A 27,838-nucleotide genomic window follows, 5' to 3' on the forward strand; every position below is an offset into this window, starting at 1 on the left:
AAAGGTAGAAAATGGGCTTAATGACTCCTCATGCCTTATTCTTGGTGACTAAAGAAACCTGAGTTTGATGAGGCAGCATCTTTTATGTGGCCACTGGGTTATGTAAAAAAATGTTCTTAGACAGAGGATGAAGTTTGTGGCTGTACTAAGACTGCTCCAGCTTTGTGCAGTCAAGTTAGATGATGTTGTAACAACAGATGGCTCTCAAAGTTTCTTGCATGGTTTTTCCCCTCTTGGAAATTCACCTTCAGAAACAGTTTATTTCCCAAGACCTTTAGAGGCATCCAGAACAAAGAGGAAGAGTTATTTACACCCCAACCCTGGAAGTGTTGGACAGGGCTTGGAGCAACCTGGTCTAGTAGGAGGTGTCCTTGCCCACAGCAGGGGTTTGGAACAAAATAATTTCTAGGGTTCCTTCCAACCAAAACTGTCCTATGATTCTATGATTCTATAAAGTTCCATAACCAAAAGTGAAGAAAAAAGAAAAAAATTTCTCCAGATGTGCCTGGTAAAGAGTTGGAAGGGTCTGCTTTGCCTCTAGCTTCTGATATTTCTTTCAATTTTCCCTTTCTAAAATATTACCATCAAGTAGAGGTACCCCAGCTGCCATCTTGTCTAGTTCAGCAGCTTGGATGTTAAACACCAACATTTTCACAGGGATGACAAAGCTGAGAAGTGTTTCCTGCTGGTGTCTGCGGAGATGGATGGGACCAGGAGCACTGCTCTGGTGAGGCCATGAGCAGGTTGAAGGGCTGAGCAATACTTCGGGGGGAATAAGTCATTCCATGCATTCCCAACCCTTAGTGGGAGGGCTGTGTCACTGCCACAGTGTGCTCCTGGGAGCACGTCTGTAGTTTCCATGTGTGACAGGGATGCCCACACCTGTAAGAAACTAAAAGAAACAAGAAAAATAAGGAAACAGAAATTTAACAGTGCCCCTCACTGTGTTCAGAAGTACATCTCACCTTTCTGGTGAGGCCCATCTGGCTGCAGTCCCCCTCCTGCCATACATCCTCCAGAATCTCTGCTAATGCAGTATACATTTTCTGTGTAAAAGCATAGAAAACAGACACTGTGGATCCAGCCTGAATTCTCTATAAATAATGAGGAGAAATTTTGAGGGGCAAGACCCTGGTAGAGCATCTATGTTTGCCTGTGGGCATACCTAGGGACAATCAGGGAAGGCACTGTTAAGTGTAGTTATAAAAAAATAATTTTTTGTCAAATTAAAGTTTTCTCAGCCTAGCCAGACCATAACAACTTATTTAGTCCCATTATTACATTGGTCTCTAAAATCTAAGTGACATAATTATGGATAGGAATTAGCAAAAACTAAAATTGTTACATGCAAGTCTCCTGAAGTTGCACCATGCTTTGGTGCTACTCTTTCATCCCATGCAACATTATGGGAGGCCATCAGCTTCCTAAATCCTTTACCTGGAGAGGGAGGGTGATGATGATGGTAGTGTGTGTTGGGGGCAGGGAGGGAATGGTCTTCCTCCATGGCCTTGAATTTGCTGAGAATTAATTCTGTGTGTCAACCCCATATTTCTGTATATCTTAATAGGTTACAGTCTTTACTGTTTGTCCATGATTCTTTCTTATAAAATGTTACTTATTTTAAGGGGGAAAGCCATGCAATTGGACTAAATAATGCATACCTTAAACTAAAGCATGCTTGGGAATATGAGCTAAAGCAAGCCCCAAACCACAGAGGAGCAGAAGGCATTTGAACACTCAGTTATTTGGCTGTCACAACTAGGAGAGGCAAGACAACAGATCTCGGCTCCTTGGGAAAGTTGTAGGCACAGGAAAGGCTCTTAAATATACAGTTCAAAATCATCCCAGAGCAGCTGGGTATGTGTTTTATGAGTCCTACCACACTGGTAAAGCGGTTCCAGCAATCCAGTCCTTCCCCAGCCATCCCCTTCCCATGAAGGGCTGTGAATCAGCATTGCCTCAAATGAGGAGCATTTAGTCAGAGGAAAACAGAGAAATATGGCCCAAATTCTGTTGTTGTTACATAAACCCCTTCGCTGAACATCTGGAGAACATCTGATGCTTAATAAAGAAGGCCTGCAGACAGAGGCATTTTGACCTTCCCTGTAATGGAAGCACAAAAATTGAGACTGAAAAGACGGGAGTGAATATCACCAGAAATGGAAGACAAATTAGGTCCAGCATATTGGGGCCAGCTTTGTCCCAGACACCTGACAGGGCTTCCACAGTCCTACATGAGCAGTGCACAACAGTGGGGAGAGACAAGGCAACACTGCTACACTCAAGGTGCCGGGCGCTTATGAAAAATTCCTGCTGGTCCCTGTCTCCTGGGAAAGCCATGTTGCCACCTAGTTCTGGTTAAAATTGTGATTCTTCTGGGCAAATTGGAATTTAAAGGGAACATTTAGATTTTTCTTTGGATGACATGGTGAAATTATGGGGAAAACTGACAAACACTCAAGAACTGAGGCTCAGAATCTGGCATTTTTCGCTGGTTTGGGATCTTCTTTTCCTTTCCGCAGAGGGAAAATGCTAGGGCAGGGTTAGGAGTGGAGGGGGAAAATGAACAGAAACAAGAAAGCTCCTTCCTGCCACCAACAGTTTTTAACAAAAAGCTGTAAATCAGCCCAAAGACAGGGAGATCTTTCCCCAGGTGCCTTTTGCATCCCTGCATTGGATATGGCCAAGGTGGGATGTGAGAGGGAACATACAGCAGGGGATGGGCAGAAGCCCCATTTTTCCACCCCTTCCTGCTGGCAGCAGCCCATCCTGTGGGCTGGGCACCCCCAGCCACAAATGTGTAGCCGAAGGACTTATCCCTGTCATGTTCCTCCGTGCCTGACTCATGCCAAGGACTGTGGCAAGCCACTAATAGGTACTTCTGGAGCTGTAACAGAACCTGCCTTTCTTAAGGCAAATGTGAAGGTATTTTTTCCTGAGAGAGAAAAAATGGAGAGGAGAGCAGGTGACACTAACAGCTGCCACCCATAGAGCCACCTCAGAACTGCTCCTCAGACTTTCCAGCTGTGAGTGAGATGTCCCCAGCTCTCCAGGAGGCAGCATGACTGAAATAAACAGGGCAGGAGATCTTTCTCCCTTTAATGCCTTTATTAAAAGTGATCAGCTCAAGGTTGGGAGGCCCAAGAAGTGCATGGTTTTGCTATTGTTGCTCCCTGGAGTAACTTGGAGGAGAAGGAAAATGCAGCTTTGTCCTCTCAGGGGTGAGGGGTGGGGGCAGAGTCAGGGGTCATTTCCTCAAGTGGGAGCATATAACCCTGGATCCCCCTTTTCCATCTAGTTTCTTGGATCTGACTAACATCTTGTTAGGTTATGGTGAGGGGCCACTAAGGTGTTTTTTTTGTTGTTGTTGTTGTTGTTGTTGTTGTTTTTTTTTTTTTTTCCCAGCATCTCTGCCCGCTCCAGACTTCACCCCTTATATCCAGACACTACTTTGATCTCTTAATTCTATATTGGCTCGTGGCTTTTGGAGTTTTTTTTGTAAGTGTGGTGGGGGGCGGGCTTGCCCCAGTGCTCCAGGTTATTTGCATGCAACTCCAAGGTCCCCTCCTTTCACCTTCCGAGAAAAGCCATCTACCTGGCTCAGGCAGGGTGGTTCTGATACACTAGAGAGTTAACGACTGACATTTGCATGTCAATCTCGTATTTTCACCTCGGGTGCCATCCCCCAGGAAACAGCAGGGCTACGCCCTGCAGCTGCCCCTGCGGGACACGCCAACTCTGGCCGGTCCCCTGCCCCTGGAACTACCTGGGCCACCTCCGCAGGCCCCCCTCGGGTCGGCCGGGGCCCGCCTTCCTGGGGCGGGCCCGCACCCCAGGAGCACCACCCGTTGGTTCCCCCCCGGCCCAGCCGGGACCCGCGCTGTGGGAGGGGGACCCCACCGCTCCCGGGTCACCCCCGGCACGGGCAGGTCCGCTCCGAAAGGTGGGGGTTGGTCCCTACCACTCCCGGGCGGCCAGGCAGCGGCGGGATGGCTCAGGGCTCCACCAAGAACAGGCAACTAAGAGGAATCTGTTAGCAGGAGACTACAGCATGAAATCATCAACAATAAATAGCCAGAACTTCAACCTGGCAGATGCCGGTCCAAGCTGTGAACTCTGCAACTTTAAAAAATGGGCAGCCTTTTTTTGTTCATAACAGTGACTAAGAGGAGGACATGAAGCAATGTTCTGCTGAATGTCCCCACTGCCTGGGGAACAAGTCACTTTGCAGGAATCCACGGTGAAAAGCTGTGACAAGCCCCAGGACACAGAGGTGTGGGGTCCCCAAGGACCTTTTAGAGATCTCTCAGGATGTAAAATCAAGATCTGGGAGGGAGGAAGTCAAGTCAGACAAACACCCAAAGAGACTGTGGAAAACAATTTATTTGACAAATTTCCAAAGTGGACAATATTAGTAAAACACAGGCGTAAAATAAAACTAACTGGTACAATGGGGTTTTGGATACACAGTAAAGAGTTTGGGGTCCTGATACCTGGCAGTTGCTGTTGGTTTCTCTGAAGTGCATGAATTCATAGCAAGAGCACCCGTGGAAGCGCTGAAACAAAATCTCACCCAGCCAAACCACATTTTCAGTGTGGTCCTGGAAACAACTGTGTAAACACCAAGGGTCCACATCACCCACATAAAGTGATAGCACCTTTGTCAATGTATCTTAGAGTGTGAGTCAAACACCCTGGGAGATGATGGCAGCCTTTCACTTGACTTCTCTGGGCTGAGGATGAGGCCTTAATTCAATATATAGTGCAGTTAGTGGGTTTCCCTAAGGCCCAGGTGCCTAACTCCTAGGTGGTCCTATAGAAACAGTATTCCAAGAGAGCTTCCTGGGAATAAGTCAGCTTCACTCTTTTAAAATAAAAATTTAAAAAAAAAATTATTTTTTTTAAATCCCGCTAACTGGGCTCAGAGAGATTTCACAGAATGGAGCTTGACCCATAAAACAAGTTATCAGGTTATTAATGAGGTTCCTGGTTTCACTGTAGGACCATGAGATCAGTAAGTGAAGGAGTGCAGTTATGTTGCTTCTTTTAAGGGTTTCCCCCCTCCTCAAAGGCTGCTGCCCAACTTTCCTTTGGTTGGTGTGTAGCCTCCCTGCCCTGAATGGGAGCATGAGTTCTGAGGGATATTCCACCACCCACCTCTATCCCAACCCTGGGAACTGAGTGTCCCATTCCCTGGCTCTGGAGGCCAGAGATGCTTGCACACAGCTTGGGTAGTGCAGTCTAGCCCTCCCTCCTCCCCAGGCATGGGAGATATGAACCAAACTTGCCAGCTGTGACAACGATCCCCTCTCAAAGCTTGCTGAAGTGTGAATATTTCACTCGAAGCACAGCATTAGGTTAGGATCATGATGAGCTGGGCAAGTGCTCAACTGATGTGTGAAAGAGAGAAGGAAATGAAAAAAAAAAAAAAAAAGATAGCTAAAAAGAGAATAATCAGCCTTAAGAGACCAGGCTAGATCTTAGTGGTACAATGCCCTCATCCTGATTCTTGGCAAAAACACAGTGGAATGAGGTTGGTATTTGTGTTCTGATGGCTTATTGCTAGGTGTGCTTGTGTTTTCCTGTGGGGAGGGAGGGCAGTCATGGGCAGCAAGGGAATTTGAGGCTAACAGAGCAAAGACTCGGATGATGAAGCAGAGAGAGAAGGGAAAGGACTATGTAAAGCCAGGCTGTGGCACTATGGTTATCTGCATAGATGGAAATTCCTCAGGTTGGTCAAGAATACCGATAAAATATCTTTTTGCTTTGTTGGTTTTCCTTTTTAGGTGAGACAGAAGCAACTATGGCCTTGGCAGAAACCCACCCAGATGCTCAGTCAACAGCTATCTTCCTGGACACAGTTTGGTAGAAGACACCACGCAGAAGTGAGGTGTAGTCAGGCACACGGAAAAGGTGCCGCTCCCCGTAAGCCACATCGTAATCTGCGCTCTTCCCTGTGACCAGGACACGGATGTTGGGCTCATTGGCTTGGCTTCCCACTGCCAGCACGTAGATCTCAATGTCAGCCTTCTGTGCATCCTGCACAGCCCTCTCAATGGCCCTGGCGGTGATCCCTTGGGAGTGTCCATCAGAAAACACCAGCACCCTCTTCTTGGCTGCAGAGCGAGCAGACCGCCGGTACAGTTCTGTGATGAACTGCAGAGCAGAGTTCACGTCCGTGGCATCATTAATGAACTCCATGTTGTCAATGGCCTTGGCAATGACCGTGTAGTTGTACTGAAACTGAGCTTCCACTTTCTGCTGGTTCCGGCCGCTGTACTGCACCACCGAGATGCGCACGGAGTCATCAGTGGGCTTGCTGGCCTCCAGGAACCGCCCTGCCAGCCGCTTCACGAACTTCTTGGTGGTCTCAAAGTTCTTGCTCCCCACGCTGGTGGAGCTGTCTACCAGCAGCGTAATGTCTGCTGGCCCGGTGAAGGTGACTGCAAGGAGAAAGGTCCAGGGCTTGTTACACTTTGGGTCTTCCATGGAAAGCCAGTGAAGTCACTGGCTTGTCTCACAGGCTTCCTGCCTTGTCAGACTTAGGAAATCTCTACTCGTAATAGCTTTCTTTCCCCTGCCCCAGGGCTGTCTTACACTTGTCCTTTCACCCATTCATTCCGTCTCTTATTTGGTTTAGGATACGCTGTAGATGTTTATTTGGCTGAGATAGTCTAGTGACTCTTGTTTAAACACAGTGGCTCTCCTTGTGTGTCTGGGGAACCACTTCATCCTCCTCACTTCCCTTCTTTCCATGGAAATTCTGAGGACTGATTATGCTTCTGACTTGGAGGTGTACTCCATTAAAACCCTCCCTGTTTTCACTTTTCAAGTACCCTTCTCCAATATCCCTGCCACAGAACTGATTTTGCTCATGCTTCCACTACTAGATAGTAGGAGCAGGTAATGAGGTCAGTTGCTAAAACCTGGGAGGGTTGCGATCTTTCACAGCCTCCTCTCTAGGTTTGAGATGCCAGAGAAACAACCACCTATGCTTTTCCCCAGCTTCTTTGGTGTGGCATGTGTGTGTGAGAGACCCAAGAGTGTCTGACAGATCTTGCTCACCTCTCCAGACCAGGAGCATCCCCATTGCAAGAGGTGTCCAAGCTGTGCATCCCCACAAACAAAAGCTCCCACTTCCCCCATCACACCACCCACAGCCCCTCAGTGTAGCATGAGGAGTCAATACTCACTTGGGCAGGTGTAGTCAGGACATTTTTTCTCTGTTAAGAATATAAGAGAGATTAATGTCACCAGCTGGCCCAGGAAAACCACTTGTCCTACAGAGCCACAGAAGGGGCAGAAGTTCACCTGCAGAAGGCGAACACCTACCTTTGCCACCTGTGCAAAGGCTATAAGCATGCATGAAAAATGGTGTGGACAGATATGTTCTGCAGCAGGTGAGGATGGGGACCTGACCACAAAATATTCTGAGACACAAGATACCCTTGTCCCTGCTTAAGAGCATGACTGAGGGGACACAAGGGAGGGCATCCTGCATCCCTCGCCACCTATCCCACTGCCTCCAGCCACTGCCTTTCATCCACCTTGGCAGATGTATGAGGTGATGTTCTGCAAGAAGGTGTCATCCAGGAGCTCAGCGTAGTTGTCCCTTTGAATGGACAGTCCTGGCCTGGTTGGTCTGCTCAAACAAGCAATGTCATTCAGGTGATCTGGATTTGGAGGGTTCCGGAAAATGTCACCAATCCCAAGGGAAACCACCTGCAGGGAAGTTCGAGACCATCACTGGATGCATTCATCATCTAATGCATTCATAACTGTGTATGCCCGCCACTTTGTGAAAGTGCTTCTAGTGACACCTGTGCCCCTGCCCTAGCCTTGTGTAGCAAGGACATGGAGACGCCCAGAGAGCCTGCACTGTGTCGCCCAGCTGCCACATGGCAGGTCCCCCGTGCCCTTACCGGGGTGACATCGCACAGGGAGTTGAGTGGGGTGGGGTCCCGCAGGGTGTCGGAGCGCCCGTCTGTGATGACGATGGCCACGCGCTTGTCAGATGTGAACCTCCGCAGCAGATTGTCCTTGGTGAACTGCAGGGCCTCCCCAGTGTAGGTGCCCCCAGCAATCCACTGCAGGTTCTTGACTGCCCTGCAAGGACAGACACCAGTGAGCCTGCCAGCCCTGCCCATGGGTACTGGAGGAGCAAGAACATGGCTTGTGAGCAGGCAGACACCTCTGCATGAGGATATAGGTGGAAAACTGGCAAGCTCCTTATTTTGTCCTTAGCACCACTTATGATGCCACCAGCCACTACCTTCCACTAAAGGACATCTAGATCATTGCAGCTGCAGGAGCTGCTGCCCTGGATATGGAGGACGGGGGGTGAGTAGGTTTCCCTAGGCCAGACCCCACAGACTCACTGCTTGAGCGCTCCGATGTTGTCGATGTTGGCATCCCCCATGGCCACAAGCTCCTGTGTGTTGTCATGGCTGTACTGCACAACACCCACACGGGACTCCCCAGCTTCAAACTGTGGGACAGAACAGAAACCAGTTAGGGGCAGATACCTCAGGGGAACCCAGAGGCTCAGAATCCTGATGATGGTTTCTCCTGAATGCCTTCTTGGCAGGCTCTGGTGTTTCTCTTCTGCCTTATTCTGGGCAGGCAGAGCCTCACCAGGAGTGGATGCACATTGGCATCAATTTGGTGAGACAGTAAATGAAAAGGAGACTCAAACCTAGATCTCACAGCTCACTGGCCTCAACAGCAGCCACTGTACTCTCAGGCACATGTTGGAATTCTTGGGATTGTCCTGTGTAAAGAGTCAGGAGCTGGACTTGATCCTTGGGTCCCTTCCAGCTCAGGGGATTCTATGGTTCCATGAGAAGATGTTTCCAAGACTCCTGTTTTTCTTCCAACACAGTGGTTTTGCTACCCAGCTCTACCTTTTCTGCTTATTACTGGCTCTTTGCCATCCAAAAAGCCCCATGTATGCCCACCACACTAGTATTCAACAGCAGATTATGTGCTTTAGAGGTGGCTGGTTATACCTTCAGGAAAGTCTGGATTCCCAACAGCTCTTCAAATCAAAGAGGTAAATAAAACATGCAGCAGGTTACCAGAGAGGAGCTAGGAAGGAGAGCAAGCATTCGTGTCCCTCTTCAGGCTGAAAAACTCATTATGGGGACAGTATTTCTGGGTTTGGGCTGCAATGGTCATTTTTAGTAGACTGCTTAACTGGGTGACCTAAATCCAAGCTTGGGAGCTGGACATCAGAAACTTCCAACACACTCCAGACACCTGAAATGCTCATCAGAACAAGGGAGAGACTGAGACACTGATTAATCAGGCTGATTGAATGCTCAATGCACCATCTGCTCCTGGACATGGAGGAAAGAGTTTCTTTGCCCAAATAGAGTGAAATGTCTATTTTGGGACAACGATCTGCTGTCTAATCTCTTTCACTTTATGAATTTGGGAAGACCCACCCCCAAATTGAAGCCAAGCCTGGTAGAGGCTTTTGGAGTGTGGGCACCTCCCCATTTTCCTACTTGCAGTGAAAATTAAGCGAGTGCACACAAGGATTTCACAGCACTTAGTGAAAATCTTACCTTGACTCGCTCATCCTTGCTCAGGCGGTCGATGACTTTGATGATGAAGTCCTTGGCAATCTGGAAGTTCTGCAGGCCGATGCTCTCTGAGCTGTCCAACACAAACAGGAGGTCCACAGGACCACAGGTGCACTCTGGAGCAAGGCACAGGAGCAGAGGGACATGTTTTGCAGGGAAGCATTTCTAAAGGAAGTAGCTGATGCCTGCTGCAGGCCTGCCCAGCTGGGTGCCTATGCCTCAAAGCACAAAAAACAATGCAGGAAAATAGCTGCATAGGGGACCTGAGAGCCAGTTTACAATCTTTTCCATGTGCATTTGTTCCCTAATAAGACATGCGGCATTTTCAGGCTGTGAGTACCCTTAAACCACCCAGTAATTATTCCATAACCCATTCCCTCATAGGCCTTTTCATTTCTTCCATTCACCCAGCCCAGCAGGACAGAGGTGGCACTGGTGGGCTGGAGGAGGCTGACTCAGTTTGCTCCCCTCTTTCTCATTATTGAAGAATATAATGTGCCCTTGGCTCTCCCTTCAAGCTGTTGGACTGCAAACCCAACCTATCAGGGCAGCATCAGGGAATAAAGCCCAGCACATTCTTCTGCTGACCAGCACAAGATTTGGAAGGAAGAGGACAGAGCTAGATCCACAGTGTGCCCAGAACAGACATCCCAACTGTAAAATGGGCAGAGAAAATCCACCCTGCTGGTACACAAGGCACCTTGACAGCTGGTTTCCAGTTGCAGAACCCAGCCACATCAGCCTCTAATCTGTGTGGCACTCTCAGAGATTGCTTCCTGCCCTCCCTTGCCCAGCTCATACCTCGTTCTCCCTCACAGGCTCTCACTACATCTCCATGTAGTGAGAGCAGGGGTAGGAGGGATGCAAGGAAGGAGAAGGACTAGCAAATGTTTGCAGAGCAACTTTGCCAAGTAACACTCACCGCAGCAAGCTAGAGGAAAAGGGAGAGAAAGAAACAACATTAAAATGCTTGACAAAAGGATTTTTCACACCCTAATGCAGACTGCAGGTTTGTGTCTCTGCAAACCCACAGACACCTGGCCTGGACAATCCAAGCTCATGGATGTTTCTCTCCCACTTGAAATACCCAGATTCTTTCCCATTTCGGATTGTGATGCTCTGACCTGGAGCATCACACACACACAGAGCTCTGTGTCTGCACATGCTGGTGCATTCTTATTTAAACAAAAATAAAAGCTAAGTAAATCACCAGAGTATGGAGCCTAAAGTCAGTTCTCCATGTACCCTGTGTCCTTCCAGCACTTCATTACTGGCCATGGGCCAGAAGTCCTCTGCAGGAAATATGTGCTGCTTCTCCCCATGGCAGGACACCCAAACCAGGCCCCCCTCTTCCCAGGGGGGAATAGTAGACCATGATATTTAGAAAAAAAAAGCATTGCAAAATGGGCCACTCAAGGACTTTTACACAATTTTGCTCATGTTTTTCCTGTACAGAACCACAGACAAACCAGTCTATGCCACATACAAGTGAGACACAGTTGTATGAACTACTCTAGAGATGGAGTTGGAGGTCTGTGGATCAAGGGCACTTAATTGTGGCTCATGAAAGGGGAGAGATGCCCATGGATGGCATTCCGCTGCCTGAGGACAGGGAAAAGCCAGCTGCCTCTTGCTTAGCAAGGCACTGAGCAGGGTGGGAGGAGAGGTACAGGGATACTCACAGCACATCTTCATGATGATGTCCAAGATTTCACATTCCTGAAAACAGAGGAAAAGAAATGTTTGATTAACAGCAAAAGAAATCCACAGAGCAGGCCAGCAGGCAGCACCCCAATCCTGTCCCACTCACATCTGGTCCTGGAGGCCCCACGGGTCCTGGTGGTCCCTGTCAGACAGAAGCACAGAGGAGTTACAGGAGCAGTCAGTCTTATCTGTACTCTAAGGATACCTTGCCAAGCAATGCAGAGTTGTGAAAAGCCTCTTGGCTTCCTAGTTGCTGGCCCCTGCACTGGGCTTGGAGAAGGCATATCTGCTTGTTTGCACGATTCCCTGCTGCTGCACGGAGGTGGAAGGAGGAGATCCACTTCCACATGTGCCACATACGCCCAGGAGGGAAGGCAGTGAGCACACACAGTGTGTGCGTGGCTTGGTGTTGCTCCCATGGTGTGGCATGAAGGGATGGAGGGATGGAGGGATGGTGTGATGCATGCCACTGGGACCAACCCTGACAGGATCCTTACTTACCGGAGGACCTTCACGTCCCCTGTGGCCCTTTGCTCCTTTGATGCCACTGGGCCCAGGGGTCAGGTTCTGGAATGAAAACAAAACCACAACTCATAAATCTGTGTGTGTCAGGGGGCAGCACTAGTGCTGGCCAGGCGTCTCTGTACAAATCACCAACGGGACAGGACTGCTGGGGAACACGTCTCGAGCTGTTGTATTTTCCAGCATCAGTCTCATTACATGGTTATGACAATGGGAAGATGCCAGCATCTCATGTCCCCGGCAGCAGACAAAGAACTCAATGTTACAACTCACTTTAAAAGTTTTTTGTCCAATCACACAAAGCAAAAGCATATTGACAGTAGTTCTATCCAACCACTGTAAGCACACGTACCTTTAGTTAAAACAATGCTTGCTTATTCTGAATACAACACCTGCTTGTAAGCCTTAAAACACAATGCATAGAGCTCCATTATTAAGCTTAGAACTTCCTAATATCTTGGTAGATAAACTTTTCTGTAGCTTAATGAGTTATTCTATCCAAGCGTTAATACACAGACCATTGTTCTATTTGTCCTTACTTTCTACTCCTTATATAATTTTTCTACTGACGAATCTTATGGCTACTCCTTAGCTCTAATCACAGTTCTGCTGTCTCTGAGGCCTGCCTTTTGCAGCTTTACCAAAACCCTCTGATTTTAAGGGTTCCCACCCAGCACCTTTCCCTCCAGATGTCTGATGAGCCCTGCTTCACCATTGAAGTGTTATCTGAGGTTGCTGTACCAAATTAAATGAAGACTTGAAAGGGACTGGGGAATTCTCCCTCCATGGGCTAGTGATAAAGCTCAGATCACCAGTGCAATCATCATCAGTGCCACCTGGAAGCATACAAAGCCTTGCAGAGGTGATGTCCACCTCACCTTAACAAATGTGGAGGTTTGCCAGCTGTCAGACACAAAATGAACACCTGGAGGGAGCTCCCATTGCTATCCATCAGTCACTGCTCAGAGGCAAAGGCTGAAGATATACAAAGTCTGATGAGCTCTGGCCCATCATTGCCCAAAGTTCCTGCACTGTGCTCATAGGAAAAGAGGATTCAGCATGATTACTCACATCATTGCCAGGGTCGCCAGCTTCCCCTTCATCACCTTTAGGTCCGATATAGCCTTTTGTTCCCTGAAAAACAGTAGGGATGAGACTGCTGCGTGACTAGCTGTTGCTAGTGTGGTGAAGTTGATGCTGGTGTGTGGTGACCTCATGAAAGCTGTCTTGGGACAGGGGTGGAGAGCAGCACCAGATTTCAGTGCTCTTGATGACGAGAACTTCTTCAGTGGCTTTCACTGCTACAGAATCATGGAATTGTTTAGGTTGGAAAAAACCCCTAAGATCAAAGCCAAACATTAACCCAACACTAAATCAATCCCTTAGCATAGCATTATCCAGCCCCCCTGGGTGACATTCCCAACCCCAAACTCTGGCTCTGGGACTGCTTCAGAGAGCACCCAGCGCAAGCTGCTGCCCTTGGGTGTTACAGGCCAGAGCAGAACACTTTCACTGGCAATATCCACTGCAGGGAGAGGTGGGCAGAGAGAAAAGAGGGTTTTGGGGATGCAGGTTGCTTTAAGGAGCCCATTCCAACATGCAGCTGATGGAGAAGTTCCAAGTACCAAACCACCACCAAGGGTAAATCCTGTGTGGCTGAGGAAGCAGCACACTTACATTAATGCCAGGGTTGCCTCTGTCTCCTGGCTGCCCCTGGGGATGGAGAAAAGGAAGTGTGTTAGGTTGGACAAGTAGACATAGTGGTATTACAGTTTCAAGGCAGCACAAAAAACTTACTGGGGCACCTGTGAATCCAATTGTGCCATTCCCAGGAGGACCATCCTCCCCCTGGAAAGGAAGGCAGACACAGATGAGATAAAGAAATGAAGACCCCTCAGATAGCATGGCAGCAGGATGATGGTCTCCTTGGACAGTGTATCTCCCCAGCAGTACCACTCACCCTTTCTCCCATCAGCCCAGGGTCCCCAGGCAGCCCAGGTGCTCCAGGCAATCCCTTTGGGCCCTGAAAGGGGCAGAAGAAGGAGTCAAGCATTGCACAACATCACCTGAGCTGGGAAGACAATGACTTCTGAGGCAACCAGCTACCAACACACGCCGACTGTGGAGGTGTTCTTCTTATACAAGAGCAATGTGAGGATTGATGCCAGAAAGAAATTCTTTACTCAGAGGCTGGGGAGGCCCTGGCACATATTGCCCAGATAGGCTGTGGCTGCCCCATTCCTGGAGGTGTTCCAAGCCAGGTTGGATGGGGCTTGGAGAAACCTGGCATAGTTAAAGGTGTCCCTGCCCATGGCAGGGGGGGGGAACAGGATGAGCTTTAAGATCAGTCCCAACCCAAACTAGGATTCAAACTAGGATAAATGTTCTAGGATCTCTATGTAAGCTAACAGCTGTGCTTGGCTTCCATTTGCTCCCCACCCTGGGGATCAAACCTGCTGGCAGATTCAGGCGGCTGCCCCCAGACAGCATATTCCCTACCTCTCGTGATGGGAAGCTCTGTGGTTTGTGGTGTAGCTATAACCTCTCCAAGAAATGACCTGTGGGAGGTGGGGGAAAAGGCAGCTGTGGCCTGAAGGACCCATGGAAGTGCCTGGATGTGTCTGCCAGGAAGCCAGTACTGGAGCCTGTACCAATAGGTTCAATAGCATTCCAGTATCCTCGGGAGCTGGGGAAAGCCCTAATGGGCAGCACCTGCTGCACGTCCTTGCATCCCCTCCCTGCAGAAGAAGCGATGATGAAACAGCACTGACCTCACTGCCGGGGGGGCCATCATCTCCCCTGTAGCCTTTGGGTCCTGGAGGTCCAGGCTCACCCTAGGGAAACACAGAAAGCTCTCTGAAAGGGGCTTTCTCTTGCTGCCACTCCTGCCCTGAAGGGCTTGTTCCTTTGTTCTGTGATTTGATGGGTAGAGGTGCCCATCGGCAAGTTAGGTCCACCTTGGAAAGCCTCAGAATGGACCTATAGATGAAGTTGAACACTGATGGGGAGGTGCTTCAGGAGCCATGCCTGGCTTCTCCTTTTCCTCCTTCCTCCCTTAACACCATTTTCTCTGGGAAACCCTGTGGAAGGTAGATCCCTGCTGAGCATGAACCAAACCCAAAACCTTTCTGGACCAAGATGTGACTCTGCAGGTATGGGCCATGCATCATGTGCTTTTAGTGGCAGCCAAGGCCCTCAAAGCCATCCCTCTCCTTCAGAGCTCACCCCAGTAACAGAGGACCTGGTGGGAAGAGGACCAGGGAGGAGGGGCTGATGCTTTCCAGCATCAAAGCACAGCTGTGTGGCACCTCATCAGCCGTTACACAGGAGCCCCTGGAGGAGAGTCCTTGGTGCAAGCACATCACCCTGAAGATGACACAAACCTCCATGTGCCTTATGGCTTGTACAAGTCGGGGTCACAGCCAGGGTGGCTCTGGGGAGTTTCTATTCTCAGGAGGCTGCAGAGCCCTGGCAGTGTGTGCTGGAATAGACCAAAGCTGTCATGCTGCTACATCCCATCTAGGCAGCAGCTGCTTGCTCCACCAGCTGCAGGGCTGGCCAGGGATACCACGAGACAGGAGAGGAGGCAGGAGGAGGGCTTTTTAGTCTGAGAGCTCTGCAGATGCCCAAGGGAGCCCCTCCACCTTCTGCTCAGTGCCCACAGGCCTTTCCAGGAGGTGGGATATGATGATGGACAATGAGTGGGCAGCGATGCTCTGGCATCACATCAAATATTCAGACAGCATTTTGTATGGAGCTGAGAGTGCAGCAAGTCCCCAGGCAATGGAGAAGACAGAGGGTTGCAGAGAGCTGGTGCTGAACATCCATACATGCCATACACACCCTTCTTCCAAGGAAAGGTGTCCTTGTGGGTGCAGAAAACTTAAAATAGCACAGTGCAGAGCACTGAACTGCTTCAAGGCATGTGACCTCTGTACAAAAGCCCAGAAGAGAGAAATCTTGGAAGGAAGGACAGGAACTTGTGATCCTTCACACCAGCCAAGGCTGGAGCCGCAGCACCCTTGGCTCACACTGGCCACTCTCATCCTCACTGCAGCCACACAGCGCAAATCCCTCATGGCCTTGGAGGAGTTTATGATGGATGATGCTGGATTTTGGGTGAGTAAATCTTGTCCACTACTTCTCTGGGTGCAACAAGCACCCGACAGAAGGGATGGACACCATGGCCAGGAATAGAGAAGGGCCACAAGACCTGTCCCATGAGGCTCAGGGAAAGAGCGTGCTGGCCTTTAGCGTCTCTCAGATAGAAACAGGATGAAAGGGAGTCACAGGTTAGCAGGAGCACTTTCCCCTTGCCAAGTGAAACACACTCCAAGGTCCAGATAACACAGCTTGAAAAATACTTGTGTTTGCCAAGGTCCCACTCTTACCCAAACCTAATCACACATTTATTTTTAATTTGGCCAAACAAAAGCATTTTTCCACAGCTCATGGAAAAATCATCCTCACTTTGCAACTGCTTTTCAAATCTTCCTGGAGTGGTGGGAGCACTGGGGCAGCCTCTGGCCTGGGGAGGCACTGGAGCTGCTTCTGTAATGTTTCCCTCTCTGACAGGGGTTTGACTCAAGTTCAGTGGTGAGGAGGGAAAACTGGTGGCCCACAGGACAGACCATTCTTTCTCCTCTTCCTCCCCAACAAGAAAGGCTGGCTGGAAGTAGGATCTGTCCCAGCCTGGCTCCCCACCATTCTTACATCAAATTTTTGTCTTCTACATGGTCTTTCTCCTGCCTTGAACCTGGAATGTGCCTCTACCACACAGAGGTAGAGGCAGCTGGGGCTCCAGGCCCAGCCCCCCTTTTGCTGGCATCAGCCTGCAGCACTGATCAGTGGATCATTACATCCACACATCTGAAGAGCTGCTTTCCCACCAGGGCCATCTCCCAAAAAGACACCTGAGCAAGCTGGACACTGCCAAACTCTCTCTGCACAGTGCAGGTCTGACATGGGGATCACCCATGCTAGGTACAATATGAATGCAACAGCCCCCCCTTCATGTTCTGCACTCCAGATCTTCTCCAAGGGCTCTCCAACACCTGGCCAAGGAGAAAGGAGTTTAAAAGCTGTCTCACATTTGTCTGCATGCTGGCCTCTGTGCTTCACCTCTTGTGGGAGTCCTGCTCTGCCAGTGTGGGAGTGTTTATCTTGATACATTCCTCTATCTTGGGATCCATCAAAACTCTGATGGTGTGGGTAGAAGGGGAGTTGTCCTACAGACCCCAGTCCAAGGGTGATGTCAAAGTGTGCTTGCTCAGGTGCAAATATACAATTGACCATTGCAATCAGTGCCATGCCATGAAGGAGTGACCCAGCAACACCTCCAGACCTCAAGTTATTAGCTGGGAAGAAGGAGCCTTCAACTGTGCAGGGGACAGAAGCCTTCCTGAGGCTGGAGGTGGTCAACCCTGCTCTCCAGCAAGCCTGTGCAGTCTGAGATCTGTTCCTTGAGGCACAGAAGGCACAGGCAGACCCCAGAGCAGGAGGGTCACACCTTGCAGTCAGCAGACTTGAAGAACACTGGCTCTGGGAGAGGCTGTCTCTGCAGGATGCCAAGGGTGTCAGGGACACCGCTGGGGTCATGTCAGGATATCCTCACTGACACAAGATGTCTCACTGACACTTCACTCCTGAGTGAAGTGAGCAGTTTCTGGACCAAGGCCTGAACATTTTGTGTGTGGCTGCATCTTGCACTTGCCAGTTTCCAGTTCTGTCAGATGTGTTGACATCTGTTTCCATGGGATTGGGAAATGGTATGCAGGTTGTTCTGCCCACAGCCCAGCAGCTAAGTCTCCATTTTTTTCGTCCTGTTCATATTCTGGGGTCTCATAGAAATCCCTGCCCTTCTTCACCAGCTTTGCTTCCTGGTCTGGAAGATGGTGAGAAGTTGCCCCAAGATGCTGTGGCATCAGTTAAACCTCCCATCCCACTCTCCCTGATGACCCAAACACTTCCATCTAAGAACCAGAAGGTTAAACCAGGCTCTTACCTGGTCGCCAGGTGGACCGAGGGGTCCTTCCCGCCCTTGGTCACCAGGTGGTCCTGGCTCTCCCTGAAAACACACACAGAGGAGCAGGTGTGGGTGCAAAGGGACCTGTGTACAACGGGGAGCAGGGGTGCAGCACCCACACTGGGATGGAAATGCAGTCACCCAAACAGGCAAGTATTTGAGGCAGATTCAGGAATTGAGCAGGAAGCTGTCAGAGATGGAGGAAGATAAAGACAGGCTAGGGTGACCATACTGAATCCAAGAAGATAGCCCTAAGAGGAAGGCCTTGTGAAGCTTACATCTAGGGGACATTTTCCCACCCATTTTGTGCCACAAAAGCAAAAGTATGGAGAGATTAATCTTTTGCAGATATACAGAGCTGGCCCTGGACCCAAACTAGCCATACTCTGCACCCGCGGCTGCTCTTCTAGAGCAGCTCCTGCCCTGGGCAGTCTGCATGGAGAGGAGCACAGCTTCCAGAATAGCTGCATCCTTCCTCCAGCCTGCCATCCCTATGGAGCTAAGGGGTTTTCCATGGGAATTAGACAGATGAAGAGAGACACCCTCACCTCTCACTGCCAATGTTTTCCCCTCTCCTTTGCTAACACTCAGAAGTCTGAGCTAGGGCTCTTTGCAGAGAACTGACAGGCCAGTAGGGCGCAGAAAACCTGAGTCTCAATGGTTTTGTACCCCAACAGTTCCAGTAGAAGGAAATACCCCATGGACATGGCTCAGTTCCCTTTCCCTGAACAGCATTCCACAAATCCAGCAGAGCTGCATCTCAACAGGGCAGTGTGACTGCCAAACTGAGGCTGGCTCTGCAGCACCTTCCCCATCCAGACACATAGCCAGGAACAAACAAGTCAGGGAGGCAGAGGAGAGGGGAATTTGAAGGAAGCAGTTGAGAGGTTGGTGACCTAAAGCTGTTGTTTGCAACCTAGAAGCATCCAGATGCATAAACCAAACAACAAATATAAAACCCAACTTCCAAATGGCCCTGAGACGTTTCTGGCAAGGTTACACAGCCTCGTGCTTGGACTCAAAGTTGGAAGGAGCAGCCCATCGTCTGCTGAACAATTTAACTGCAGGACACTGGCTGCCTTCATCTCCCGTACATCTGCCCTGCACACCCCGTGCAGCAGTGCTGACACTCCCTGAGCAGTAAACAGGAAGGGGGAGGCTGCCAGAAGCCCCCTGCCAGAGCTGCCCCTTCCGCAAGGCAGACCTTTGCCCCCCTCCAAGCTGGTGCTGGGTCCTGGCTGTCCTTGCTGCAGGGACAGGAAATAAGTGGTACAATGGTGGATGGGATTATGGGATGCTGCTGTGGGATGCCCTGGTTCCCACCACCCTCACCCTACACAGAACACCCCTTGCCCCTCCCTATGATGTGTGGCATGGCTGTCGCTTGCCATATGTTTGTCCTGGCCTGCTGAGGGTTCCTGCCTGTTCCTCCCACGCTCACGCTTGATGACTCACCCCAGCAGGCTGGAAACATACTTTCCTAGTGACTACCACTCAAAAGGGGAGGGAAGAGTGTTTTTCCTTCCATCCATACCCACTCATGCTGTCCTGCTGCTGATTGTACCTGTGCCCTCCTGCCCAAGCCACTGCTAGCTCACACAGCCCCTGAGCACCCAGAGGAGGACACCTTGACTCTTTCCTCTTCATTAACTAGTTTTCCAGTTGTGAGGAAGGAATTGACAGCTGTTCACTTGCTCTTGGCTTGCTGGGCATGCTCTCCTCTGGATTTTGGCTGTTTGGTGATCACCTGCCAGCATAAAGGGGCAACAGCAGATCCTTCCCAAACTGGCATGTCAAGGCACTGAGCTTGCCTGCTGGCCCACATGCTGGTGGAGTTAGCTACTGGACACCTATTCCCAGCCCCTGGCTTCCAAGCATCAGCCCTCTTGCAGGCAAATGTAGAAGGCTGCCCTGTGGGTATAGTTACCTGCTGTCCTCTTGGCCCACGGTCACCTGGCGAGCCTGGGGGTCCTCCTTCTCCATTGCTGCCCTGCAAAGAGAGGGTGGCATCACAAAATCAGGGCCTGTTCCCAGCAGGCCAAACCCATCTCTCACTGCCCACCTCTGAGCAGGCTCAGCCCCACGCCCCCTCCTCCTCTTCCAGAGGGTACCAGCCCCTGCCCTGGGGGTGGGTGAGAGCTGCTCTCACTTACCCGTTCTCCGGGAGGACCATCCTCACCTAGAGCACCCTGTGGAGAAACAAGATGGGTGGTCAGGGGGTGGGGATGGCCAGCAAGCACACATCGAGGCATCACAGGAAGAGAACTCACCTCGTCACCAGTCTCTCCGGCTGGTCCAGGCTCACCCTGGTTCCCAGGAACTCCCTGCAAGACACAGGGATGCAAACAAGAAGTCAGACAGCTCTGGATCAGAGCCCTGCACACTTGGAGAGCTTTGGGCAAGCTCTGCTTCAAAGCCCAGGTTGTAGCAGGGGTCCTCTCACAGAGAGCAAGAGGATGTTCACACTAGGGTGCTTCTTCACCCACCTTCTCTCCAGGGTTGCCAGGAATACCCTGTCGGCCAGGCTTTCCATCATTCCCAGGCTCCCCCTTCACAAGAACACAAGGCACCATCAAGACTGCATCCAGCAGTGGATTTCAGGTCCCACAGCACAGAGGCTGTCAGGAGCCACAGTGCACCCCAAGCCTCTTTCAGGGTTTTGGTGTCTCCCCATCCCAACAGATCCCTCCCTAATCCACTCCCAGTGAAAGCCACCTTTACACAGCACTCCCCTCATATCTCAGGGATGCTTTGTGCCAGGCTTGTGGGCACCCTTGAACCATGGGCACACTGTGGGTGATGGGGGCCTCCTCTAGTGAAGAGGCCAAGTTGGACAGGGCTTGGAGCAACCTGGTCTAGCAGAAGGTTCCACCCCCCGTGGCAGGGGGTGGGATGAGGGGAACTTTAAGGTCCCTTCCCATCCAAACCATTCAGATACTGTGATAGGCTTGCCCCAGTCAGTGCAAGGAATTTCCACCTCTCCTTCCTGCATCCCTCCTCTGTGTGAGGCTGGGCAGAGCAACTCACCTTTGCTCCCTTGGGTCCAAAAGCACCAGGATCTCCCTTCGGTCCAGGCGGGCCTTGAGCTCCCTGTTGAAATTAAAGGCAGTGTCACTGAAACCTGAACTGGTGACATCATCTGCAGGAAACTGGGCATGGACTGAGCATCCCAGCAGCCTGGCAGGCAGCTCCCAGTTGGAATGGACAGGAGGGACATGGCCAGAAGGGACTTCTGCACCATGGAGCTGTGCCAGCAATGCTGCACCCACATTGCTGTAACACTTCTGAAGCTTAGAGGAAAACGACAGAAAAGGTGGTTTTGGGCTGCTGTAGCTGGACTACAGTGACATTGGTGCTACCACAAATGTGTCATCCTGGGAGCATGGAAAAAAGCAGGGAAATTGGGAAAATGCAATGTCAGGCAGCCCCAGGGCAACTGAGGACAGCTTCCAGGCAAGGATGAGGCCTGGTCAGCCCCAAGGTGCCATGCCTGGATTATAAGCATCTCACATTTGCAAGCAATTCCCTGCTTCCACACACTGTCGTGGCAGAGCCATTCACTTGCATGCAAGGGGCACCCACAGAGTACCTACGTCGAATCCGGGTGAGCCTTTGCAGCCAGGTAATCCAGGGTATCCAGCTTCACCCTGTCAGGCAGCCAGAACAGGGGTCTCCAATGAGTGACACTCACAGGAAGACCTCATCCATCATCCCAGACCCCTGGAAGGGACATTCCAGCCCCATCCCTGGCTGGCAGATGGATGGCTCTGAAGGGAGGGAACTCCACTGCCCCACAGGTTTCATCCCCAGACCCCACAGTGGTTTTGGAGGGGCAAAAGCCGGGGTGCTCAGGCCAAGCAAAGTGCCCTGGAGCAGAGATTTACCTTCATGCCATCAATGCCATCGATTCCACGCCTGCCTTTCTCACCCTGAAACAGAGTACCAGGACCATGAAGTGATTCCCACATTCCCAATGCCTCCCAAACGTCAGAGGAAAATGGTGCAAAAGCAGAGTCTGACCTTGGCTCCTTTGGCTCCTCTTGAGCCCTGCAGAGGTAAGGACAGAGGTGTCAGACATCTATGCGGAGCAGATCCATCCCCCCACCAGAGTGCAGTCCCCACACCAGTTCAGTCTGAGGACTCAGGCATTCACCACTCCTCTGCACACCACTGGATCCCACTGGATCCTGCTGGATCCCTGCTCTTGGCTCAGGCAGTGCCAGCAGGAGGGGTGGATGTGGGGGCATATAGCAGACCCCAACACCATGCAACTGCAGGGCCAGCCCAGGATAACCACTCATGGGGACATAGGGATCTCTCCCAAACATCCCTGCTGTCCTCACCTTTTCTCCTCGGCTTCCTTTATCACCCTAGAGAGGAAGGGAGAAAGGGAAATGGGAAGATGAGAACACTGGCAGCACAAAGTCCATGGCCCACCTCTGAACCACCTCTGTGAGCCTGCAGCCCCATATACCTTCATTCCTTGGTAGCCAACAGGTCCCATGTCTCCTGGTCTGCCCTAGGGGACAGAAACACGGTGTTAAAGATGCAGATACAGTCACCACCCCCCAGACTCTTGATATGAGGCACAGCTGCCATTCTGTCACACAGGAGCCTCTCCCATAAGTCTGCTCCTTGTTTTACTAGTCTGAGAGCACAGGATCATTGTGGAGGGCCAAGAGGACCTGCCTTCACCTCCACCATCTCCAGCTCTTCATGGAGGTGAGGGAAAGTGGGTGGTTGGGGACATGTCATAAGGGAGGAAAGGGAAGGGCAGAAAACCCTTGGGAAGAAAAAAATGCATGGGATGGGGTTTCCAGTCTGGGAGCACAAGATGGGTAACTGCATGCTTAGGTGTGAGGGAGAAATGTGTCTCCCAAAAATAAGTGTGCCTAGTAAAATAAAAGAGGGAGGAGGAGGGAAATCGTTTCCTCATGCTCTCAGGTTGTTTACCAAAGATTTCCCTGTAACACTGCTGTGCTTGTTGTGTCAGAGGATGCAGGAGGGAGCCCAGAGTCCACCCCTGGACTGGCACACATGAGTCAGAGACATGTCCTGCAGGAGGGACGGCTATTTTGAGTGAGGAACAAGGAAGCCTTGTAGCAAGAGGAGGAGCCTCTCCACTGCACAGCATGCATGACTGCACACCCCCATAGAAACAGGATGATGCTGGTGAGGATGCATCTGAGAGGTCTGGCCAGACGTAGCCAAAAAACAGCCCCTGTGCAGAGTCACCAGGGCTGGTCCTTCACTTACTGGGTCTCCAGCCTCTCCTTTCTGGCCGGGAAGACCTGGCTTGCCTCGTTCTCCCTGCAGTACAGGAGAGAAACACAGTTAGTTTATCATCCCCAGGAACAGAACGATGACCTGTTGAAAGAAGAGCAGGGGGGATGGGAGCAGAAATGCTCCATGGATAAAAGGAGCAGATGGTGCTGGCCATATGGGAGCATGGTGTGGGTCCATGCCCCACAGGTGACACTGGGGGCCTTTTCCAACCTTCTTGGTTCTGTGATAATGATTCCAGGTCTCTGAGCATTCCCAGTGAGCCCATCCCACTGTCCCAGTCCCACAGCACAGCCACAACCAGTCCCTCACCTCATGGCCAGGGTCACCAGGAGGTCCAGGGGGCCCTCGGGGAGGCTGCAGGAGAGATGTGTGGGTTAGACCAGCCTGAGGCACAGCCTGGGACCACAGGGATAAGAGGGAAGGGGACAGGGCTCTCAAAATCCTGACTCACCTGGCACTCAAACGAGCAGCACTGCATATAGGGAAGGAGGAAACAGCATTAGAGGGGGTGGCAGTAGCAGGGTCAGCCTGCACCCTGCTTTGGGGGGGCTTCCCAGGCTTACAGGGGTTGCCTGCAGGGCAGGACTGTGCCACCAAGTCCTCCTAGCCATGGGTCACCCACAGGGGACAGGCTCGTCACAGGGGGACACTCACCGATTGCTCCGTGTTAAGTTTCTGCAAGACAAGAAAGCAAAGAGAAGGGATTTAAGAGGGACGGGGCACCTGGGGAGGGGGCGGGCTGGGGAGGGGGTGGGCAGTGCTCACAATCATGTTGATGATGGTGTTGATGGTCTCCTCCACATCGACCTCCCGGGTGGGCTTCAGGCTGGTGGCAGTGAAATTGCGGCGGTAGGCATGGTCTGTGGCAATGATGTTCAGCCGCTGGTCCTGGGGGTGGGGAGGGCAGAATGAGACCTGTGGGTACCTGTGCAGGCTCTGAGTGCCCCTCCTTTGTCACACTGGGGGTCCGATGGTCCCACTGGGAACCCCCTGCCGGGAGCATCCCAGCTGTGTGGTCCCTACCAAGTGGTTGGGGGAGATGGCAACAGAGAACACTTTGATCCCCAGGAGTTTGGCTTCATTGGCAGCATCATCCAGGCCTCCACAGGGCTCCTTGTAACCTTCCAAGGGATGTCCATCAGTTACCACAATCAGGTATTTATTCTCCTTGTGATGGGAACCACTGGAAGGGTTTAAACACAGGATTTAATGTTGAAAGAATTTAGCTGGAGAGGAGTGGTTTGGACACCTGGGGACACTCACCCCAGACAGTGCCCCAGCCTGTGGTCAGGGCGTGCCTCATCCCAGCAAAGCTAGAGCAACTTGCCACCCCTGTCCCCATGCTGTGATCTCTTTTCCCAGCCTGGGGACAGCTCTGCACAATGCACAGGGATGTCCCAACCCAGAAGTTCCCACCTTCCACCAACCAGAGGCACACCACCCCCACCCTGCTGTGCCCGCTGTGGCCTCGCTGCCTGACCCAATGAGCAGCTCCTCGATGCCACGCTTTATGGCACAGTCTGTGTAGGTGCCCTTCCCGATGTAGTTGACAGCTGACACACGGTTCTTCAGCTCGCTCTGCCCACTGGGCATCGGCGTGAGGCTCTTGATGAGCACCACCTCATCACTGTAGTGCAGCGCTCCCGCGTTCCACACTAGGTTGCGGTCGCAGCGGTAGTACCTGCATGGACACACCAGGACACAGGGTTCGCTTCCCTCGCACCAGCATAGAAAATGCAAATCCTCTGCAGAACAGGGATTTGCCAGGGTTCCCTGCTCTCCTGCAAAGCTGGGACATGCTTCCCATGCAAAGCACAGCATGGGACCCCAGGGTAGCTTGTCCCGTTGGTGGAAGGGCAAAGCGATGCAGTGGGTGGGCATCTGCAGGGATCAAACAGCATGGCAAGAGAGGCTTCTGGAAGAGGTGCCAGGGGCTGGAGCTGGGCAGGAGGGGCTGAGCCAGACAGCCAGGTGTGTGTGTGCAAGGCAGGTAACCACTAAAACTGCCTGCAAAGAGGTTTTCCAGTGCCAGATGTGTTAAAATCAGAGAGGGATGCCTCCCTTGGAAGGATGCTCTGACTTGGGGAAGGATGAGTGTGTGTGTGTGTGTGTGTGTGTGTGTGTGTGTGTGTGTGTGTGTGTGTTGCAGCCCTGTCCTGTGCACTGATATATCCAGCACCTGTGACTCCCTGGGAAAGAAGCACCACCTGTGCTTTGGCCACTGCCCCAAAAAAGATCTTTTCAGGATATGGGGAACAATCCCAAAGGGATGTGATTTCCTTTTCAGTAAGCGGGGGCCAGTCCCAAAGGAGTGGTGTTGCACATCTTCTCTCTGCCCATCAGGAGCTGTCTCAAAGCCACCTGAGCCTTGTCCACTGCTGTTCCCTCTATCCCACTGCAGAACTGAGCCTGCAGGCCTGAGCACAGGGGAGAGTGATGCTGCACTCATGGAGGCCTGGCAGGTTGTTCCCACGCACACTTGGCAGGTTGTTCCCAAGAGGTGAGACACCTCTTCTGCCTGGGCAATGGACAGGTGAGCTGCCCCCCTCCTAACCCTCCTGAGATAGGGTATTGCCCTTCCAGCTGGTGCAGCACTGGGACATCCCCACAGTGCCCCTCTGGGCACCAGCACATATCCTCTGCTGCACTGAGGAGCTCAGCAAGACCCACATGCCTCCAGCACTTGTGGTGCTCCTGTGCATCCATGGATTTCCTGCCTGCAGTCAAGCCCAGCACCACCCCCTCTGAGATCCAGGAGCTTTAGTGCACCCTGGCATCCCTGGGCATTCGCTTGGGAAAGCCAGGGTCTGACCTTGGTTGGTGGCTGCAGGGTGGGGTGAGGAGAAGGCAGATAAAGAGCAGGGGAATGGTGTGGGTAAGGGGCACCCAAAGCTGGGGTGCACCAGTGGCAAGGGAGGGTTTGCTCTGCAGCTCACCTTGTGAGTGCTGAGTTTAACCCCAGAGGTGTCCTGCTGCCACCCCTGCACCCAGGTGGTTCTGGGCCTGAGCATAGGGACCAGCATCCCTTCGGCACTGCACAATAACCACACAGCCACCCGGAGGTGGTAGGGTTGGGCTGCCATGTCTGCCACCAGCAATTCCTGCCTTTCCTGAGGGTGGGTGCAAGCAGCCCTGTTAAAGCCACGCGGCTGCTGTCAGCACAAAGACAAAACCGAGCAGCTGAGCACTGGGCAGGGGGGAGAGGCTCCTATCCCCCTCCCCAGCATCCCTGCTTTCCTTCTGTCCTTCTGTGGACAGACACGCAGAGGATCTCAGCATCCCACCGAGCAGCAGTCTCCATCCCCAAAGCAGTCTGGATAAACCCCTGGGGGATGTACCTCTGGGTGAGCTTATCAATGAACCGGTTGGTGAAATCTTTCACTTGGGTAACCAGGTCCCCAAAGGGCTTCACCCTCAGGGCAACACTCTCTGAGGTGTCCAGGACGAAGAACAGGTCCACAGGGCAGTCTGGAAAGAAGTGGAGAGGCAGGAATTGGCCAGCAGTCTTGCTGCATCGTCTCCCCCTCCCAGGCTTCCTGCACTGCCCACCCCATTTCCCTCTTAGCAGACTCCTGGGATCTGGGCTAAGGGGAATGCTTTCACATCCTTACCCCCTTGGCATCAAGAGTAAGCAAGATCACTTTTTCAGAAAACATAATTTTGTGGCATTTAACACTTACACTTTCTTCCCTGTTTCCATTCAAAGGATATCTTTGCAAGACCTATACTACTTATTATACCAAATAACATGCAGCTGCAGGAACCACTCAAAAAAATGAAACCATTTTAGCAATCAATGCAATAAGAAAGTAAAAATTTTCTGACTCATCCTGCCAAAAATACTATTTTAAGAAAGAGCAACAACATAAACTTCCCTTAAGAGCCAGCATCCAGCCCAGAATAGTTCAGAAAGCTGGATTGGTATCTGCTGCTATCCCCCTCTCCTGCATTCCACTGCTACAGGTAACTCTTGACCAGACAGAACCAAGGAAAAAGAGCCAAAAAACATGAAAGTGGGTACTTCTTGCAGATCCTCTCTAATCCTACACTGCTCTCCTCAGCAAGCCCAAACGTCCCCACAAATCTGCGGTATGTCTGCAGCAGAGGCATCCATCTCAGAGAGAAACAGCAGTCAGGCTTCTCTGCTGATTCTGGGAAGGCAAACCACCCTGGAAAGCATTCCAGGCTTACCTTCTGTGCTTGAGACTTGGGTGATGATTTCTGGGCGCTGAGCACATGAGCCCCCCCACAGGAGGCTGGCCGGGAGCAGCAGAGTGAGCAGAAAGTCTCGCAGCCTCATGTTTCTCGGTTCAGATTACCATCGAGCTGGATCCAAGGAAATAAGCAGGGCAGGAAAACCCAGGAGCTGAGCGAGGCCACGGTCCGGAGGCAGAAGTCGCTGAAGATATTTATTTTTTTTACCGCTTTCCTCTTGGTTTCTGTGGGAGGAAGAGAAGGCAGGAGGGTAAGGGTGAGGAGGAGACTTCTCCAGCCGGAGGACGGAGGGAGGGATCAGGAGGTGTCAGCTGTAAGTCAAACTTAGGAAGCATTTCTCCTTACCCTTTTAATGGATGTCACTGTGCCTGCGATAGCAGCCCAGCCACTGGTGCCTGGGACCCCCACAAGCCTTGCAGGGAGCCCTGGAGCAGGCAGTGTCCACCAGTGTCGGGGCTCAGCCTGCTTGCTGGAGCAGGGGGGCTTGGGACACCTGCCA

General features: G+C 51.5%; 1 protein-coding gene across 1 annotated transcript; it reads right to left on the minus strand.

Moving 5' to 3' along the window:
* Positions 1–4,365: 4,365 nt before the first annotated feature.
* Positions 4,366–27,838, minus strand: COL6A1 (collagen type VI alpha 1 chain). Its single transcript, XM_059868212.1, has 36 exons — positions 27,685–27,838; positions 27,316–27,563; positions 26,463–26,592; positions 24,605–24,805; positions 24,148–24,307; positions 23,890–24,012; positions 23,779–23,799; positions 23,576–23,596; positions 23,434–23,478; positions 23,095–23,148; positions 22,313–22,357; positions 22,182–22,208; positions 21,859–21,885; positions 21,723–21,767; positions 21,432–21,485; positions 20,866–20,928; positions 20,325–20,387; positions 20,109–20,162; positions 19,992–20,027; positions 19,766–19,828; positions 17,818–17,880; positions 14,585–14,647; positions 13,774–13,836; positions 13,611–13,661; positions 13,491–13,526; positions 12,885–12,947; positions 11,793–11,858; positions 11,398–11,433; positions 11,270–11,306; positions 10,510–10,518; positions 9,570–9,703; positions 8,379–8,488; positions 7,923–8,106; positions 7,548–7,722; positions 7,194–7,223; positions 4,366–6,443 (listed from the first exon to the last, which is right to left on the minus strand). Exons 2-36 carry the CDS (start codon positions 27,422–27,424, stop codon positions 5,833–5,835), a joined length of 3,072 nt encoding a protein of 1,023 aa, XP_059724195.1. The 5' UTR covers positions 27,425–27,563; positions 27,685–27,838; the 3' UTR covers positions 4,366–5,832.

Source organism: Haemorhous mexicanus, chromosome 26 (assembly GCF_027477595.1).
Source record: "Haemorhous mexicanus isolate bHaeMex1 chromosome 26, bHaeMex1.pri, whole genome shotgun sequence".
NCBI lineage: Eukaryota > Metazoa > Chordata > Aves > Passeriformes > Fringillidae > Haemorhous > Haemorhous mexicanus.